General features: G+C 44.4%; 1 protein-coding gene across 4 annotated transcripts in view; it reads left to right on the top strand.

Annotated features, from left to right (window-relative positions):
- Positions 1–16,243, top strand: part of HIRA (histone cell cycle regulator) — an 88,186-nt gene that overhangs the window by 58,034 nt on the left and 13,909 nt on the right. For all 4 annotated transcript variants that reach the window (XM_072723473.1, XM_072723474.1, XM_072723476.1 and 1 more), the window contains exons 16-23: positions 7,533–7,737; positions 8,105–8,209; positions 9,464–9,612; positions 10,790–10,951; positions 11,465–11,523; positions 11,933–12,038; positions 13,556–13,678; positions 14,177–14,340. In XM_072723473.1, the coding sequence (XP_072579574.1) occupies positions 7,533–7,737; positions 8,105–8,209; positions 9,464–9,612; positions 10,790–10,951; positions 11,465–11,523; positions 11,933–12,038; positions 13,556–13,678; positions 14,177–14,340 (1,073 nt within the window). The remainder of the gene's footprint in view (positions 1–7,532; positions 7,738–8,104; positions 8,210–9,463; positions 9,613–10,789; positions 10,952–11,464; positions 11,524–11,932; positions 12,039–13,555; positions 13,679–14,176; positions 14,341–16,243) is intronic.

Genomic DNA, 16,243 nt, shown 5'->3' with positions numbered 1-16,243 from the left:
AACCTTTTTTTTTTTTTTAAGATTTTATTTATTTATTCTTGAGAGAACAGAGAGAGAGGCAGAGGGAGAAGCAGGCTCCCTCTAGGGAGCCGATGCAGGACTCAATCCAAGGACCCCGGGATCACACCCTGAGCCAAAGGCAGACACTCAACCACTGAGCTACCCAGGCATCCCAATCACTGAACTTTTTCCTGCCTCCATAGTTTTGCCTTTTCTAGAATGTCTTATAATTGGAATCATACCAGATATTCCCTTTTCTAATGTGTGTCTTTCCCTTAGCAATATCCATTTAATATTCTTACATGCATTTTTATGGTTTAATAGTTCATTTATTATCAAGTAATATTCCATTGTATGGATGTACCATTTTAGTTTATCCATTCCCCCATTGAAGGACACTTTAGTTGCTTCCATTTGGGGCAGTATGTATAAACATTGTATAAGGCTGCTGTGAACATTCATGCGTAGCTTTTTCTGTGAATACATGTTTTCAAGTCAGTTTTGAGCAAGTACCTAGAAGTGCAATCACTAGATTGTGTGATAAGACTAGATTTAGCTTTGTAAGAAACTGCCAGACTGTCTTTTACAATGACTGCAATTCCCACCAGCAATGATATATCCTTTGATCCACATTCTTGTCCACAGTTATAAGTTTTTTAGATTTTAGCCATTTTAATAAGTGTTGAATGATCCCTCATTATTGTTTTAATTTTCTGTTCCCTGATTTATACTTCCTAATGTTGACTATCTTCATATGCTTATTAGCCATCTGGATCTTCCTTGGTGAGGTGCCCGTTTAGATTTTTTGTTTATTTTTTGGATTAAGTTGCTTGTTTTCTTACTGTCAAGTTTTACAAATTCTTTATATTTTGGATTCAAATCCTTACTCAGATAATGTGATTTGGAAATATTGTCCCTTGGTCTTTGGCTTGTCTTTTCATTCTTTTAACAGTGTCTTAGAGCAGAAATTTCTAATGTTAATGAAGTTCAACTGAACTAGACTTTTTTCTGTCATGGATCATGCTTTCAGCATTATATCAAAAACTCATTGCCAACATATTCAATCTAATGTTAATTAAGTCCAACTGAATTAGATTTTTTCTGTCATGGGTCGTGCTTTCAGCTTTGTATCAAAAACTCATTGCCAATATATTCAATAATCAATAATTATTCAATAATAACTTTGAATGGTGATAGATGGTAACTACACTGCCATGGTAAGCACTGCAATGTAAAAAATAAATTTGCCAAACCCAGGTTCATCTAGATTTCCTGCCATATTTTCTTCTAAGTTCTCCTTTTATAGTTTTGCATTTTATATGTAGATCTGTTCCATTTTGAGTTAATCTTTGTGGGAGATGTAAGGTGTCTAGATTCAGTTTTTGCATGTGGTTGTCCAGTTGTTCCAGCATCATTTTTTGAAAAGACATCCTTTCTATGCCTTTGTCTTAATCAAAGATCACTTGACTATATTTGTATGGATCTGTTACTAGGGCTTTTTTTTTATCTTTCCATGTAAACTTTATAATAAGTTTATCAGTATATACAATATAATTTCCTGGGGCTTTTAATGGGATTACATTTAATATCTAGATTAAAAAAAATTTCTAGATCAAATAATGAAAAATTGACCTCTTAACAATATTAACTCTTCTTATCCATGAACATGGAATATTTCCACTTATGGAGATCTTTGATTTTTTTTTAATCAGAGTTTTATAGTTTTCTTCATATGGAATTTAGACATATTTTGTTAGATTTATATCTAATTCATTTTTTTGATACTAATGTAAATAGTATTGTATTTAGAATTTCAAATACCAGTTGTTCATTATTGGTATGTAGAAAAGCAATTGACTTTCTTCATATATTTTTTTAAGATTTTATTGATGTGAGAGAGAGATTATGAGCAGGGGGGAAGGGCAGAGGAAGAAGCAGACTCCCTACTGAATAAGGAGCCTAATGCGGGACTCAATCCCAGGACCCTGGGATCATGACCTGAGCTGAAAGCAGGACTTAACCAACTGAGCTACACAGGCACCCTTGACTTTTGTATATTAACTTGATATCCTATAGCCTTGCCATAATTGCTTATTAGTTCCATTTTTTGTTCTTGTCTTCAATTCTTTGATATTTTCTAAAGACAATTATGTCATCTGCAAATAAAGATAATTTTATTTCTCCTTCCCAACCTGTATGCCTTTTATTTCTTTCTCTTATCTTATTGCATTAGCTAGGATTTCTAGTACCATATTAAATAGAAGCAGTGAGAGGGGACATCCTTGCCCTCTCAGTCTTATGGAGAAAGCATTTAGTGTCTCACCATTAAGTATGATGTTAGCTCTAGGGTTTTTTGTGAATATCCCTTATCAAATTGAGGAAGTTCACCTCTAATCCTGGTTTATTAGGAGTTTTTATCATGAATGGATGTTGGGTTTTGTCAAATGCCAGATCATATAAGCATCTGTTTATATGATTATAAGATTTTTCTTTAGCTTTATTGGATGTGATGGGTTATATTAACCACTTTGAATTTTGAGTTCGTGTGCATATCTGAAATAAATACCGTTTGGTTTTGTTTTCTTTTTTTTAAGATTTTTTTCATTTATTTATGAGAGATACAGAAAGAGGCAGAGACACGGGCAGAGGGAGGAGAAGCAGGTTCCATGCAAGGAGCTCTATGCGAGACTCAGTCCGGGAATCCAGGATCAGGCCCTGAGCCAAACTGCTGAGGCTCAACTGCTGAGCCACCCAGGCAGCCCCCATTTGGTTACTGTATATAGTTGTTATACATTGTTGGATTCAATTTGCCAATATTTTGTTGAAAACTTTTGCATCTATGTCCAAAAGGTTTTTTTTTTTTCTTGTAATAGTTTTATTTTTTTCTTATCAGTATTTGGTTTTTATATTTGGGTAATGCTTGCCTCATGGGTGTTAGATTTATTTCCTCTGCTTCTCTTTTCTGGAGTATATTTTAGAGAATTGGTATAATTTCTTCCTTAAATACTCGGTAGAATTCACTAGTAAAATTATGTGGGCCTGGTACTTTTTTTTCTTGGAAGGTTATTAATTGTTGATTCATTTTCTTTACTAGGTCTAGTCAGATTAGTTATTTTTCCTTATATGAGTTTTAGTTGTTTTTTGTTTTTTTCAGGGAACTGATCCATTTCATCAAAGTTATCCAATCTGTGGGTTTAGAATTATTCATAATACTCTTTTATGTTCATTTTATTGTCCGTGGGAGCAGTAGTGAAGGCCCCTTTGCATTTCTGACATTACTGATTTGTGTTCTCTTTTTATCTTGATTAGCCTGGCTGAAAGTTTATAAATTTTATTGTTATTTTCAAAGAACCAACTTTTTATTTAATTGATTTTTCTCTATTTTTTTTTAAAGATTTTATTTATTCATGAGAGACCCAGAGAGAGAGAGAAGCAGAGACACAGGCAGAGGGAGAAGCAGGCTCTGCAGGGACCCCGATGTGGGATTCCATCCCGGGACTCCAGGATCATGCCCTGGGGCAGAGGCAGGCACCAGACCGCTGAGCCACCCAGGGATCCCCAATTTTTCTCTATTGTTTTCCTGTTTTGAATTTCATGGATTTCTCCTCTAATTTTTACTATTTATTTTCTTCTACTTGCTTTATATTACTTTATTATGGCCTTATTATTATATTACTATTATTGCTGTTTATTATTTATTTCCTTCTGCTTGCTAATGTTTTTCTAGTTCCTAAAGGTAAAGTTTAGGTTTTTCATTTCACGTCTTTCTTCTTTTCTAAAATAGGCATTCTTGGGGAGCGTGGGTGGCTCAGTTGGGTAGGCAACCAGATTGATTTTGGCTCTGGTTGTGATCTCAGGGTCAGGAGATTGAGCCCCATGTCTGGGTTCACGCTCAGCAGAGTTTGCTTGAAGATTCTCTCCCTCTGTCCTTGCTCCTACTCTCACTCTTGGATACTCTCTCTCTCTAAAATAAATAAATCTTTAAAAAATAATAATAAAGGGAGTGCATACTTGACAGTCAGTTATCATCTGACTCTTGGTTTTGGCTAAGGTGGTGATTTCAGGGTCCTGAGATCAAGCCCTGCATTGAGGTCCATGCTCAGTACAGAGTTTGCTTAAGACTCTCTCCTTCTGTCCCTCCCCCACCTCTATAAATAAATAAATAAATCTTTTAAAAATAATAAAAATGAAATAGGTTCTCTGCTATAAAGTTCCCTAAACACTGCTTTCACTGTATTCCACAAGTTTTGATAAATTACTTTTTTTTTTCATCTAATTAAATACTTTTTCATTTGAGGCTTTTTTTTTTTTTTTTTTTTACTATATATTGTTCAAAAGTGTGTGGTTTAATCTCTGGGGTTTCTCCAGGGATCTTTCTGTTATTGTTGTCTAGTTTAGTTCTGTTGTGTGTTTAAAGCGTATTTTGTATGATTTTTACTCATTTAAATTTGTTAGAATATGTATTTTGACCCAGAATGTGATCTAACTTAGTGAATATTCTATGTGATCTTGAGAAGAATGTATATTCTGCTCTTGTTATATGAAGTAATTTATAAATATCAACTAAATTCAAATAAACTATAGTACTCTTCATCTGATTATTTCCTTATTGATTTTCTCTCTGGTGGATCTGTCAGTTACTGAGAGAGGTAAATTGAAATCTCCACTTATAATTGTGGAGTTGTCTAGTTCTCCTTGTGGTTCTATCAGTTTTTGACAGATGTATTTTGATGATCTGTTGTTAGGCGTGTATACATTAAGGATTGCTATGTCTTCTTGGAAAATTGACCCTTTTATTATGTAATGTTTCTCTTTATCCTTAGTAATTTTCCTTACTTTGGTGTCCACTATGTCTGAAATTCATATAGCTACTCCAGTTTTCTTCTAATTAGAGTTAGAATGTCATACAGACATATGCTGGAGATATTGCAGGTTTGGTTCCAGACCACAACAATAAATAGAATATTGCAATAAAGCAAGTCAAATGAATTTTTTGGTTTCCCAGTACATGTTAAAAGTTGTTTACAACCTACTGTAGTCTATTAAGTGTGCAATGATAGCATTATATCTAAGGAAGCAATGTATATACCTAAATGGAAAAGAGTACTTCCTTGCTAAAAAATGTTAAGCATCATCTGAGCTTTCAGCAAGTCATAATCTTTTGCTGGTGGAGAGTCTTTGCTCAGTGTTGATGGCTACTAACTGTTCAGGGTGATGGTTGCTGAAGGTTGGAGTGGCTATGGCAGCTTCTTTAAGACTATTACGTTTGCCTCATCAATTAACTCTCCCTGTTATGAACAATTTCTCTGTAGCATGCGATGCTGTTTGATAGGATTTTATACACAGCAGAACTTCTTTCAGAATTAGAGTCAGTCCTCTCAAAGCCTGCCACTGTTTTATCAGCTACATTTATGTAGTATTCTAAATGCTTTGATCTCATTTCAGTGATCCTTACAGCATCTTCTCCAGAAGTAGATTCCATCTCAAGAAATTACTCTCTCTCCTCCTCCATGAGAAGCAACTTCTCATCCATTCAGGTTTTATCATGAGATTGCAGCAGTTCAGTCACATCTTGAGGTTCCCCCTCTAATTCTACGTCTCTTGCTATTTCCACCATATCTGCAGTTACTTCCTATACTGAAGTCTTGAACCCCTGAAAGTCATCCATGAGGGTTGGAATTTACTTCTTCCAAATTCCTCTTCATGTTGCTATTTTGACCCCTTGCCATGAATCTTGAATGTTCTTAATGGCATCTAGATGATGAATCCTTTCCAGAAGGTTTTCCATTTGCTTTGTCCAGATCCATCATAGGAATCACTATCTGTGGCAGCTATAGCCTTATAAAATGTATTGCTTCAGTAATATGACTTGAAAGTCAAAACTACTTGATCCATGGTTTGCGGAACAGATGTGATGTTAGCAGGCATGAAAACAACATTAATTTCATACATCTCTATCAGAGTTTTGGGTGACCAGGTGTATTGGCAATGAACAGTAATATATTTAAAGAAATTTTTTTTTTTTTTTTTTTTTGTTCTGAGCAGTAGGTCTCAACAGTGAGCTTAAAATACTTAGTAAAACATATTGTAAACAGATATGCTCTCATCTAGACTTTGTTCTGCTTATATAGGGTATAGGCAGAGGAAATTTAGCATAATTCTTAAGGCCCTAGGATTTTTGGAATGGTAAATGAGCATTGGCTTCCACTTAAAGTCACTAGCTGCATTTACCCCTAATGAGAGTCAGCCTGTCCTTCGAAGCCAGGCACTGACTTCTCTTCTCCAGCTATGAAAGTCCTACTAGATAGCTTGCTTGCTTGCTTGCTTGTTTGTTTGTTTGTTTAAAAGATTTTATTTATTCATGAGAGATACAGAGAGAGAGAGAGAGAGAGAGAGAGAGGCAGAGACACAGGCAGAGGGAGAAGCAGGCTCCATGCAGGGAGCCCGACGTGGGGACTCGATCCCCGGTCTCCAGGAATACGCCCTGGGCTGAAGGTGGCACTAAATCGCTGAGCCACCCAGGGATCCCCAGCTTCTACTTTTAATACAAGGTTGTTTCATGTATATTGAAAATCTGTCATTTAGTATAGCCACCTTCGCTAATTATCTTAGCTAGATCTTCTGGATAACTTGCTGCAGCTTCTACATTAGCACTTGAAGCTTCTACCTTGCAGTCTTCGTTATGAAGCCGGCTTCTTTCCTTAAAACTCATGAACTACTCTCTGCTAGCTTCAAACTAGTTATTCTACTCCTGTTATACCAGACCCCTGTTGAACTGGTGGTAAGGTTTGGGGGAAAATAAGCATTCTATTAGCTTGTGATTAAATCTGTTGTTGTTGTTGTTGGACCTGTGACCCTGGGCCATGACCTTCAGAAGAATTCCTTAGCCTGGTTGGGGGCCGTAGGGGGTGCCTAGGCTGTAGTTGGTTAATTGCCCTGCCCCTGAGTCACATGGGGCTCTAGTAAAGTAGTTTCCCTTGAAGGGCAGGGTTTTGTTAAGGTTTTTCTTCCCCTTCCCCAGCCCAAAACACACGGGATTTTTCCATCCCTGATCTTCACCTATGAGAGCCTGTTAGAGCTCCTGGAGGTAAACCTAACATAAGTATGGGTACCCTCCTGCCACTGAACCCCCAAGAGTTCTAACTTACAAGCCAGTCCACACTCAGCCTCCAGCAGTATGCCAGTTACTTTAATTCTTTCTACCAGTTAGGGCTCCAGGGGCTCCAACTCCAGGTAAGCTCTGGCTTTCTGTCCTCACCTGCTAGCTCCAGTTTCTAGGGTGGCAGTTTGCCTTGTGACCTTACTTTTCTGATGAATATAAGAAAAGTTGATTTTCAGCTTTCCTCTTACTTTGAGGTTAGGAGTGACAACTTCCAAGTTCTTTGCAGGTGGAACAGAATTTGGAACAGAAACCAGAAATCTTTTTTTTACTATTTTTATTTATTAACTTTTAGTGATGAATGTGGATTTTATTAATTATTACAAACTTAATAGTCATATGGAGAAAGCCACGGGTATCTGTGTTTGCGCAGGTTGAAAGAGCAGAACCTTGTGAAAGAGCTGAGGCCCCGGGATCTCCTGGAGAGCAGCAGTGATAGTGATGAAAAGGTCCCTGTGACCAAGCCCTCCTCACTGTCCAAGCGAAAACTGGAGCTTGAAGTGGAAACAGTGGAAAAGAAGAAGAAAGGGCGGCCTCGGAAGGACTCTCGGCTCATGCCTGTGTCTTTGTCTGTCCAGGTGAGGCCAGCAGGCCCATGCTGTCTCCCCCAGCCTACCTCATGAGCTCAGTGCTGGGATCCGCACATGCCCGAGTGAGATGAGAGAGGCTGTGCATGCCACTGTGCCTCATTAGTGTGGAACAGTTGGCATAGATATGCAGGCCCCCACACCTGCCCTCAGCCCACTCAGAGTCCTTGAACGGTTCCCTGGAGTCAGCTACTCATCTGGAAGTGGGGTCTTTATGGTGTTCATCTGCACTTTCACCCTCACAGAGTAGGCGGAAATGCCTAGGGAACTGGCCTGACCTCACCACTAGGTGACTCACTTTTACCTGACGTTGCCCTATAGTGTGGGCTGGGGCTTAGAGATATTTTTGCTCTTGTAGTCCCCAGCTGCCCTGACCGCAGAGAAGGATGCCGTGTGTTTGTCTGTACCAGCACCTGCACTGAAACTGCCCATGCCAGGCCCCCAAAGAGCATTCACTCTCCAGGTGAGCAGGCTTCCTACCTCCCCACAAGCATGCATACTTTCTCCCTCTCTGTGTAAACCTTGAATTGTCACTGACTTAGGGCTGCTTTTCAATGGCTCTCCATTACTTTCTGGGACAAGTTGTAGTTAATCAGGGCCAACTCAATACCCTCTTCCCCAGGAGCTCCCTTGCTGCTGCCCCCACCTCACATTTCTCTCCTCTGTGCTTTGCTCTTACAGTCCTGCTGCCATCTTCTAGATGGCTAGCTCCTTCAAGGGTTGTCTAAGGTATCCTCTCTGGAAGCCTCCTTGAGCCCCACACTCAGCCCTGGCAGCCTCAGGCTTGGTGCAGTTGGGCTGCATGATGGTGGCCTATCTTCCAATCAGCTCACTGGCCCTGTCTACTTCCTAGGACCGAGCAGAGTCATCATCAGGCCTATTTGAGTTCTTGGAGTAGAAGCGTAGGTTCATGTGCTTGTTGAAAACACAGCTCTAGAACAAAGAATCCTTTATGCCCAGAGGCCTTGCATTCACTCCATCTAGCAATTGACTTTGGACATGCCATAGGTTCATGCCTATTGTTACTCAGCTCAGGTGCACATCCTCAGGAAATCTAGGACCCCACATGCAGGTCACTTTCCACTGGCCACATACTGCTCCATGCAGGTTGGTCCTCATAGGACACCAGAAAGCCGATGTCAGCCCTTCCCACCACAAGTCCTTCTGGGCCAAAGGATAGGAATCCACGTGGTTTGTTCTTGTTGCTACTGCTTGTAAAGCCAGGGTACACAAAACCCCTTCCAAACTCTAGCCATTGACTCCCAACCCCCCACCCAGGGGCTTTACCACTGAGTGCTGCTTGGTCTGTTCTTGGTTTCCGGGAGTCTGTGAAAGGGCCTGTCTTCCCAGCTGCATCCAGCCCTCTGCTCTAGCTCACCCACTTTTGTGGCTACATGAGTGCAAACCATTCAGCCATTCTGCCTGGGTTTTCCATTCGGGGATATCCATGCATCAGCTCCCTAGGCATGAGAGAGGAGGCTGAGCCAGCTCTCAGCCCTCTCTTTGCCCTAGGGGCCACACATCCAGATCTCTGGCCTTCTTGTCTCACTCTGTTACTGCACACACCACCACGCTCCTCTTTACTACCGAGTTCTGTCTGCTTCTCTGTGTCTCCTCCTGCTTTGGGGCCTCTGATCACCTCACCTGGCACATGACCCAAGTCTCAGTGGGCCCACCATCACCTGAAAAGACATTGTGTTTGCTTTCCTCCACCCAGGTGAGCTCTGACCCCTCCATGTACATCGAGGTGGAGAATGAAGTGACTGCCGTGGGGGGCGTGAAGCTAAGTCGTTTGAAGTGTAACCGGGAAGGGAAGGAGTGGGAGACGGTACTCACCAGCCGGATTCTCACTGCTGCCGGCAGCTGGTAAGGGGAAGGATCTTTGCCCAGCCCAGCTTTTAATGTCAAGCAAGCACCATGTGCTATGCTATGTGGCAAGGCAGGAGGCATTGCACTGCCTGTAGGCTAGCTCCCACAGAGGCCTATACATAACATCCCTCGCCCTGGGCTAAGCATGTACTTGTCTTCTTGGTCCCCCAAAACCTAATAAAGTCAGCATAATTATCACCACATTATAGGTGGAAAAACTACTTTAGTGGGTCACCCAAGGCAGGATTTCCATCCAGATGTTCTGATTATCTTATCTGGACAGATTCCTAGTCTCAGGTTCCAGGCTCACTGATATGGAATGGTTCTTTCTCTGGACCCCAGATTTTCATCTAGGGAGGTCGGGATGGATTTCTAATTGTCCTGTGAGTCCCCAGCCCAGCCCTCTCCATACTCTGCACTTTGAGGGTACACCTTAATTCAGTGGTTAGTTCCCCAGAGTCTTCCCATGGACTTCGAGGCCACAGTTCCCTGGAGGGGTTTTCACATGCGCTTAATCTAGAAAAAGGGCCAGCATTTTCCTCAGGTGCCTGCTGGGGCTTAGGGTCTCCAGTCAGGACCCTGTATTTGATACTCTTAGAAGGATTTTACAAAGATAATTGGCTTAGATACAGTTACGTTACTTAGACCTTTAATCAATTATCATGAGGCTGCATGTTAAATGCTTTCATAGTGTCTGTAAGTACTTGGCCTTCCATCTTAGGTCAGGGTTGCCATGGGACCCTGATATTACACTTAGAAGGAACCATCATTTTTGTATCTCCTTTTTGTTTTCTGCCAAGATGAGCAAACTGAGCTTCCCGATCCCAGGCACCCACAAAGGGCAAATAGACCTGTGTGCTGGCTGTTCTGTGAGCTCCCCCTCGATCAGCATTAATGTGAGCTCAGAAAAGCTGAAGCAGCCCCTGAAGGGAAAGAGAACACATTCTTTTTAATCAGAGGTCTTATTTAGGCTAGGCTTCATCCACCCTGCTTCTGCGGTCCTTGCAGTAAACCCTTGCACAGCCTCTGTCCCTTGGCTGCACCTGCTCAGAGGAAGACTACAGTAGGCACAGGGCAGGCACAGACAGAGGGAAGCTGCTGCATTTCAGGGCTGCTGCCTCTGCCACAGCCTCTCCCAATGATTGTGATACCTGTTCCCTCTCTGCCTTTCCAGTGACGTGGTATGTGTCGCCTGTGAAAAGAGGATGCTGTCCGTGTTCTCCGCCTGTGGTCGCCGCCTCCTCCCTCCCATCCTCCTGCCGTCCCCAATCTCTACTTTGCACTGCACGGGCTCCTACGTCATGGCGCTCACTGCTGCAGCCACATTGTCTGTCTGGTGAGAGGCAGGTCCCGGGTGGAGTGGGCTCCAAGCAGGATAGGATGGAGCTGTGCAGATCCCCCATCACTGCAGGAATATGGAAGGCAGCAAAGGAAGCCACTTGGCAGACATGTCCTTGGGCCCTCCTGGCCTGGGGATCTTAATGCCTAAGGATCCCTGAGCCATCCTGCTGCCATCCTTACGACAAATCACAATGCCTGGTTGCATGTGTTAGGGGCCAGGAAGGTGATCTTAGCTACCGGAGCATGGCAACACTTCTCCCAGAGTTGACATGGTGTTGGTGGCAGTCCCCACAGCTTTGTTGCCTAGACCCTCTGCTGTAGACTTATGCAGAGGTAGCATAGTGCCACTTAGTGACACATAGTAGAAGCCATTTGTAGCACGAAGCCCCTTTCAGGGAAGCAGGGCTGGTTGTACACCAGGGACCATGGAGTGGGGTCTTATTACCGAGGCATGTTCTGATGCTTTTACCCCAGCTGCAGAGTAAGCTGTTCCCTATCTCCCTCCTAGGGATGTTCACAGACAGGTGGTTGTGGTGAAAGAAGAATCTCTACACTCCATCTTGGCAGGTAACCTCAGTAGTAGACCACCTCTTGTTCCCTGGGGTGGGGACAGGGCATACCAGGGCAGGGCAGCTTGGGTTCCTGACCTAAAAGCACCCTATTCAGCCTAGATGGAGAACCAAGCTCTGGGCCCAGCCCAAGGTATTTCATGTTGTAGGGGGTGTACTTAGATTGTAGGGAGATGCATTCTCTCCAGGGGCATAGTTGAATGGGTCCCTGAGAGGTGACAAGCAGCCTGAGTGGCAGTGAGACCAGCATGCACAGAGTAGAACAGTGACTGCCTTGTTGTGAGTCAGTGTTAAGGCACCTGTTGCTGGGACTGTGGAAGCTGTGATTTGCGTTTTTCCTTAGGTGCATATGCAGGCACCTGCTGATAAGAACACACCCAGAATCCATTCTTGTGCTGTCTCCCCAGGAAGTGATATGACGGTGTCACAGATCTTGTTGACACAACATGGAATCCCAGTGATGAACCTGTCCGATGGGAAGGCATACTGCTTTAATCCGTCACTTTCTACATGGTAAGTAAGCCAGCTCCTGGCCCTGCCCCTCTGAGAGAGTATCCATCTGAGCTAGAACAAAAGCGGTCAGGCCTGCCTGGCTCAGTTTCTCCTGACAGGCCCTAGAGTGAACACCGTGGTGGCAGACCTGCTGGGCCCCTGTCCACTAGAGGAGAGTGCTCAAATCTGCCAGTACAGGCCCCACTGTCCCTATGGGCAGCTTCACCACCATTTCTCAATTTTTGTATCTTAGCAGAAGCTAAGTAGCACTTCTGGCTGACTTTGCAAATTAGTAAGGTAACATAATCACTGTGTATCATGGTCTGTGTCTTTTCTCGGCCCATTTTGGAACTTAGAGCCCTTTTCTGTATTTATAAAATCTCTATTCCTCCAAAATTTTTATTTTTAAAGATTTTATTTATTTGAGAGAATAGGAAAGAAAAGCATGAGTAGCAGGGGGGAAGGAGAGAAAGAGGAGACTCCATGCTGAGCGTGGAGTGGGGCTTGGTCCCAGGACCCTGAGATCGTGACCTGAGTTGATGGCAGATGCTTAACCAACTAAGCCACCCAGGTGCCCTCTCCTCTAAGACTTTAATCCAGACATATGAAGTATATACATTGTGTACCAGCCACTCAGAAATTCTTTTCTCCTGCCTCCACCTTTGGTCCTACATACCCAAACCAGCTGCCTTCCAGACCTCTTCTGTTAAGAGTTGCTAGGTACAAGTTTATCCTCCCATTGAGATTTCTTTCTTAAGTTTAAAAAAAAAAAAAAAGGTTGGTGTTTGGGGTGGTGCACCTGACTGGCTCAGTCTTTAAAACATCCAACTCTTGATCTCTTAGTTGTAAGTTCAAGCCCCACATTGGGGGTGGAGGTTACTTTAAAAAATCTTTTTAAAAAAATTGTTTTTAAATTAAAAAATAAAAAATAAAATAATCTTTTTAAAAGAAAAAACAACCCAAAACCCCCCATTGCCAGCTCTTCCAAGTTGCAAACTCTTGTGTATTATATGTGATTGCTATAATAATGGAAACAGGTTGGTTATTTAAGAAGAAAATGTTGGCTTGGTATTTTGGACACATTTTTACACACCCAACTATTTTTAAAGTGTGGGTTGAATGTTTTCAACAAAGATGGGAAAGGTCCAGAGAAGGTGAAGAGCTGACTGTCTGGAATGCTGTAGGAGAAGCTCAGGAAGGCTAGAGCCTGGCATTCTTGGAAGCTTCCAGGGGCCAGGCCATGTGGACCCCCGGGCAGGTTAGGCATTGTACACTCATTTTATACACAGGCCCCTCTCCTCAAGTTCTGAGATCACAGAGCTCAGGTGGTCCCTGTTGCTGACCTTCACTGTCACTGATTTTGACTCATTATGAAACCTGTCCCTGAGGGCCCTGTGGAGAGAATGCAGTGATACTCAGCCTCTGCTGACACTCTGGCAGAGGGTCATGTGGTGCCTGCTTCTTGGCAGCCTCACCACCAGCCTTTCTGGTAGGCCTCCTGGTTTTTCTGACCTCTGCTCCTGCTGTTGCCTCCCCAGGAACCTGGTTTCTGACAAGCAGGACTCCTTGGCCCAGTGTGCGGACTTCAGGAGCAGCCTGCCTCCCCAGGACGCCATGCTGTGCTCCGGACCTTTAGCCATAGTCCAGGGCCGTGCCTCCACGTAGGTGACCCAAGTGCTGGGAGAGGTGGCCAGGTCATGAAGCACAGTCCCACCCAGGCCTACTCTCTAACTCCCCCCCCCCCCCCATGCCTAGCTGCTATTTAGCACAAGCAGGCTCGAGGGTGGCAAGGGTTGTGAGTCCACACTGGGTAATATCTCAGGGTACTGGGTTACCAGCCTTGTCACTTCAGGGCACAGATGGTGGTCTGAGGTGCTATGAGTCATGGACACTCTGATGGGCAGTATGTTGGGTGGGAAGGAATGAACTGCTGATCTGTCACCTCAGGGGCATAGATAGGAGGTACGGGGTGGGATATACCTGAGGTGCTGAGTAGCCAGGAGGCTTGTGGCTAGGACATGGGAACAGGTTAGCTATCATGGAATCTGACACCTGCCCCTTTACTGGCTCCTTACTGGTGCCCAGGGGCTCACAGTAGCAGCCTCCTAACCACTGCAGTGCCCACTGCCTCATGATGCTTGCTTTGCCGGTCTCTGCAGTTCAGGAAGACAGGCAGCCCGGCTCTTCTCCGTGCCTCATGTAGTGCAGCAGGAGACCACCCTGGCCTATCTGGAGAATCAGGTTGCAGCGGCACTCACCCTGCAGTCCAGCCATGAGTACCGCCATTGGCTCCTTCTCTACGCTCGGTACCTTGTGAACGAAGGTAAGGTTTCTGGTGGCCCTTCTATCTTCCTGGGCCTGACTGAGTTTTTATCCCAACATTACCCTCCTGGAAACCCATGAATCAAGGCAGATGCAGTGGCCTAGGGCTTTCTGCACTCTCCTTCCTTTGAGTCTCCTATGTTCACCCCCAGAGCCTCTGGCCCTCAGCTCTACCTTTAGCAAGACGGCCCTCAGCCCCCATCTCTCAGCAGGCACCCAACCCATTATAGGCTCTGAGATCCTGAATCAGATAGGCCCTGAGGGTCAGGAGGATTGGCAGCGGGAGGGGGTGGGTACACAAGATGTTCAGATAGACATGCTCCAAAGGAGCAGATGAGATGTTCATACTCCTGCCCTCCCTCACACTCTGGAGCTTCAGGGGTCAGCCAGTCACTCCAGGGAAGGGCATCTTCTGGTAGCATCCAATGAGCCTGCATTTCTCTCCCTCAAAGCCCTTCCTGCCCTGGAAGGGCCAGCCTGTCCAGCACCTCCTCATGGCCTTCCAGCCCAGCTTTTCCTGCCAGCACTTCTGTCCCCTTCCCAGTATCTCCCCCACTACCTCCTTTTCCCCTTTTGGCCAGAAGAAAGCTAGGTATGTGGAAGAGGTGGCCATCCTGTGCTCAGAGCAACTTTTCATCTCTCCTCTAGGCAAGTGTGAGGTTGTTTCTTACTAGCCTTCCTCCTCGCTGAGCTTGGCTTCCAGGATTGTGGCTTGGGAACCAGCTCTCCAAAAACTCCCTGTGTTACCACCCAGCTCTAGGCCTGGTCACAGAATAGCCTTCACCACAGCCTTTCCTGGCCTTCCTGATTTGCTTTTGACAACACCCTCCCTATTTTATTTATAATTTAGAGTACAGAAAAGAAAAAAAACATGCTAAGCCCCTGCAAATGTCACTCCCAGAACTCAAACATGTCAGATTGCCCCTGATGACATAACTGTGTGTCTATGTACACCTCTGATGACAACAAACGTGGCTGACCCAACTTGAAGCCCCTCACCCCTCCGTAGCAGACTCCAATGATAAGTTTAATTTTTCTCTTCCTGCCCAATCTGTGTGGTTGCCCAGCCTGTGTGGTCGCCCAGCCTGTGTGGTCACTGACTCTTCTAAATACTCAATCTTCCCAAGCCCATACCTTTGCTGGGGTGCTCCTGTCCTATCTGGGCCTCATACCCCATTCCACTGGGGAGACTTCTCTAGGCTCCTCTAATTTGCTTCATCCTGGGTGTTGATTGGGACTCATCCTAAGTTCTGCACAAAGTCGCTGCCTCTTCTGGTGCCTGCACCCACTTGTGGGGTCACTTCTACCACTTGCTTCTCTTTCTCCATCTTCCACACGTGTATGTTCATACACAAGTCCCCTCCACTCTATCTCTTGCTTCCTCGACCATATAAGGCCTCAAATTATAAAGGGAGAGCCCTCTTACTTCTAAAATTCCTCAGATTCCAGCATTACCCTCTTAATTCTCTACCCTCATCTTTGGGTGATTTCATCATTTCCTGTGGCTTCAGCTGCCGCCAGGGCTGACAGGCCCCCAGGTTCTGCCACCAGCATTTCTGGCACTCCATGTGGCTATGCCATAACCCAGGAGTTGACAGGCTGTGACTGCTTCTCCTGTCTTTGCTCCGTCACTACCTCCTCAGCCTAAATTCATACCCTTGCCATCTCTTACCTCCTGAAGGCTGCCTCCTGACCTGCTGATCTCCTCTCACTCCCAGTATATCTTCTGTGAAACAAATCTGACCAGCCCACTCCCCTCCTTCCACAATTCCTGCGTTTTCCCATCACCTTGGGGAGTTTGTCCCAGAGCTGGCCACATCTCATTTTTCCCATGGGCCCAGCACAACAAGGGGCTGCTGTATATGCTGTCAAGGGAGTGGGTTCATAAGTGAGTCTGTCATTAT

The sequence above is a fragment of the Vulpes vulpes genome, chromosome 10 (assembly GCF_048418805.1).
Source record: "Vulpes vulpes isolate BD-2025 chromosome 10, VulVul3, whole genome shotgun sequence".
In the NCBI taxonomy this organism is placed as follows: Eukaryota; Metazoa; Chordata; class Mammalia; order Carnivora; family Canidae; genus Vulpes; species Vulpes vulpes.
The sequence above is the reverse complement of the archived record's forward strand: the minus strand, read 5'-3'. Positions and strand labels throughout refer to the sequence as shown.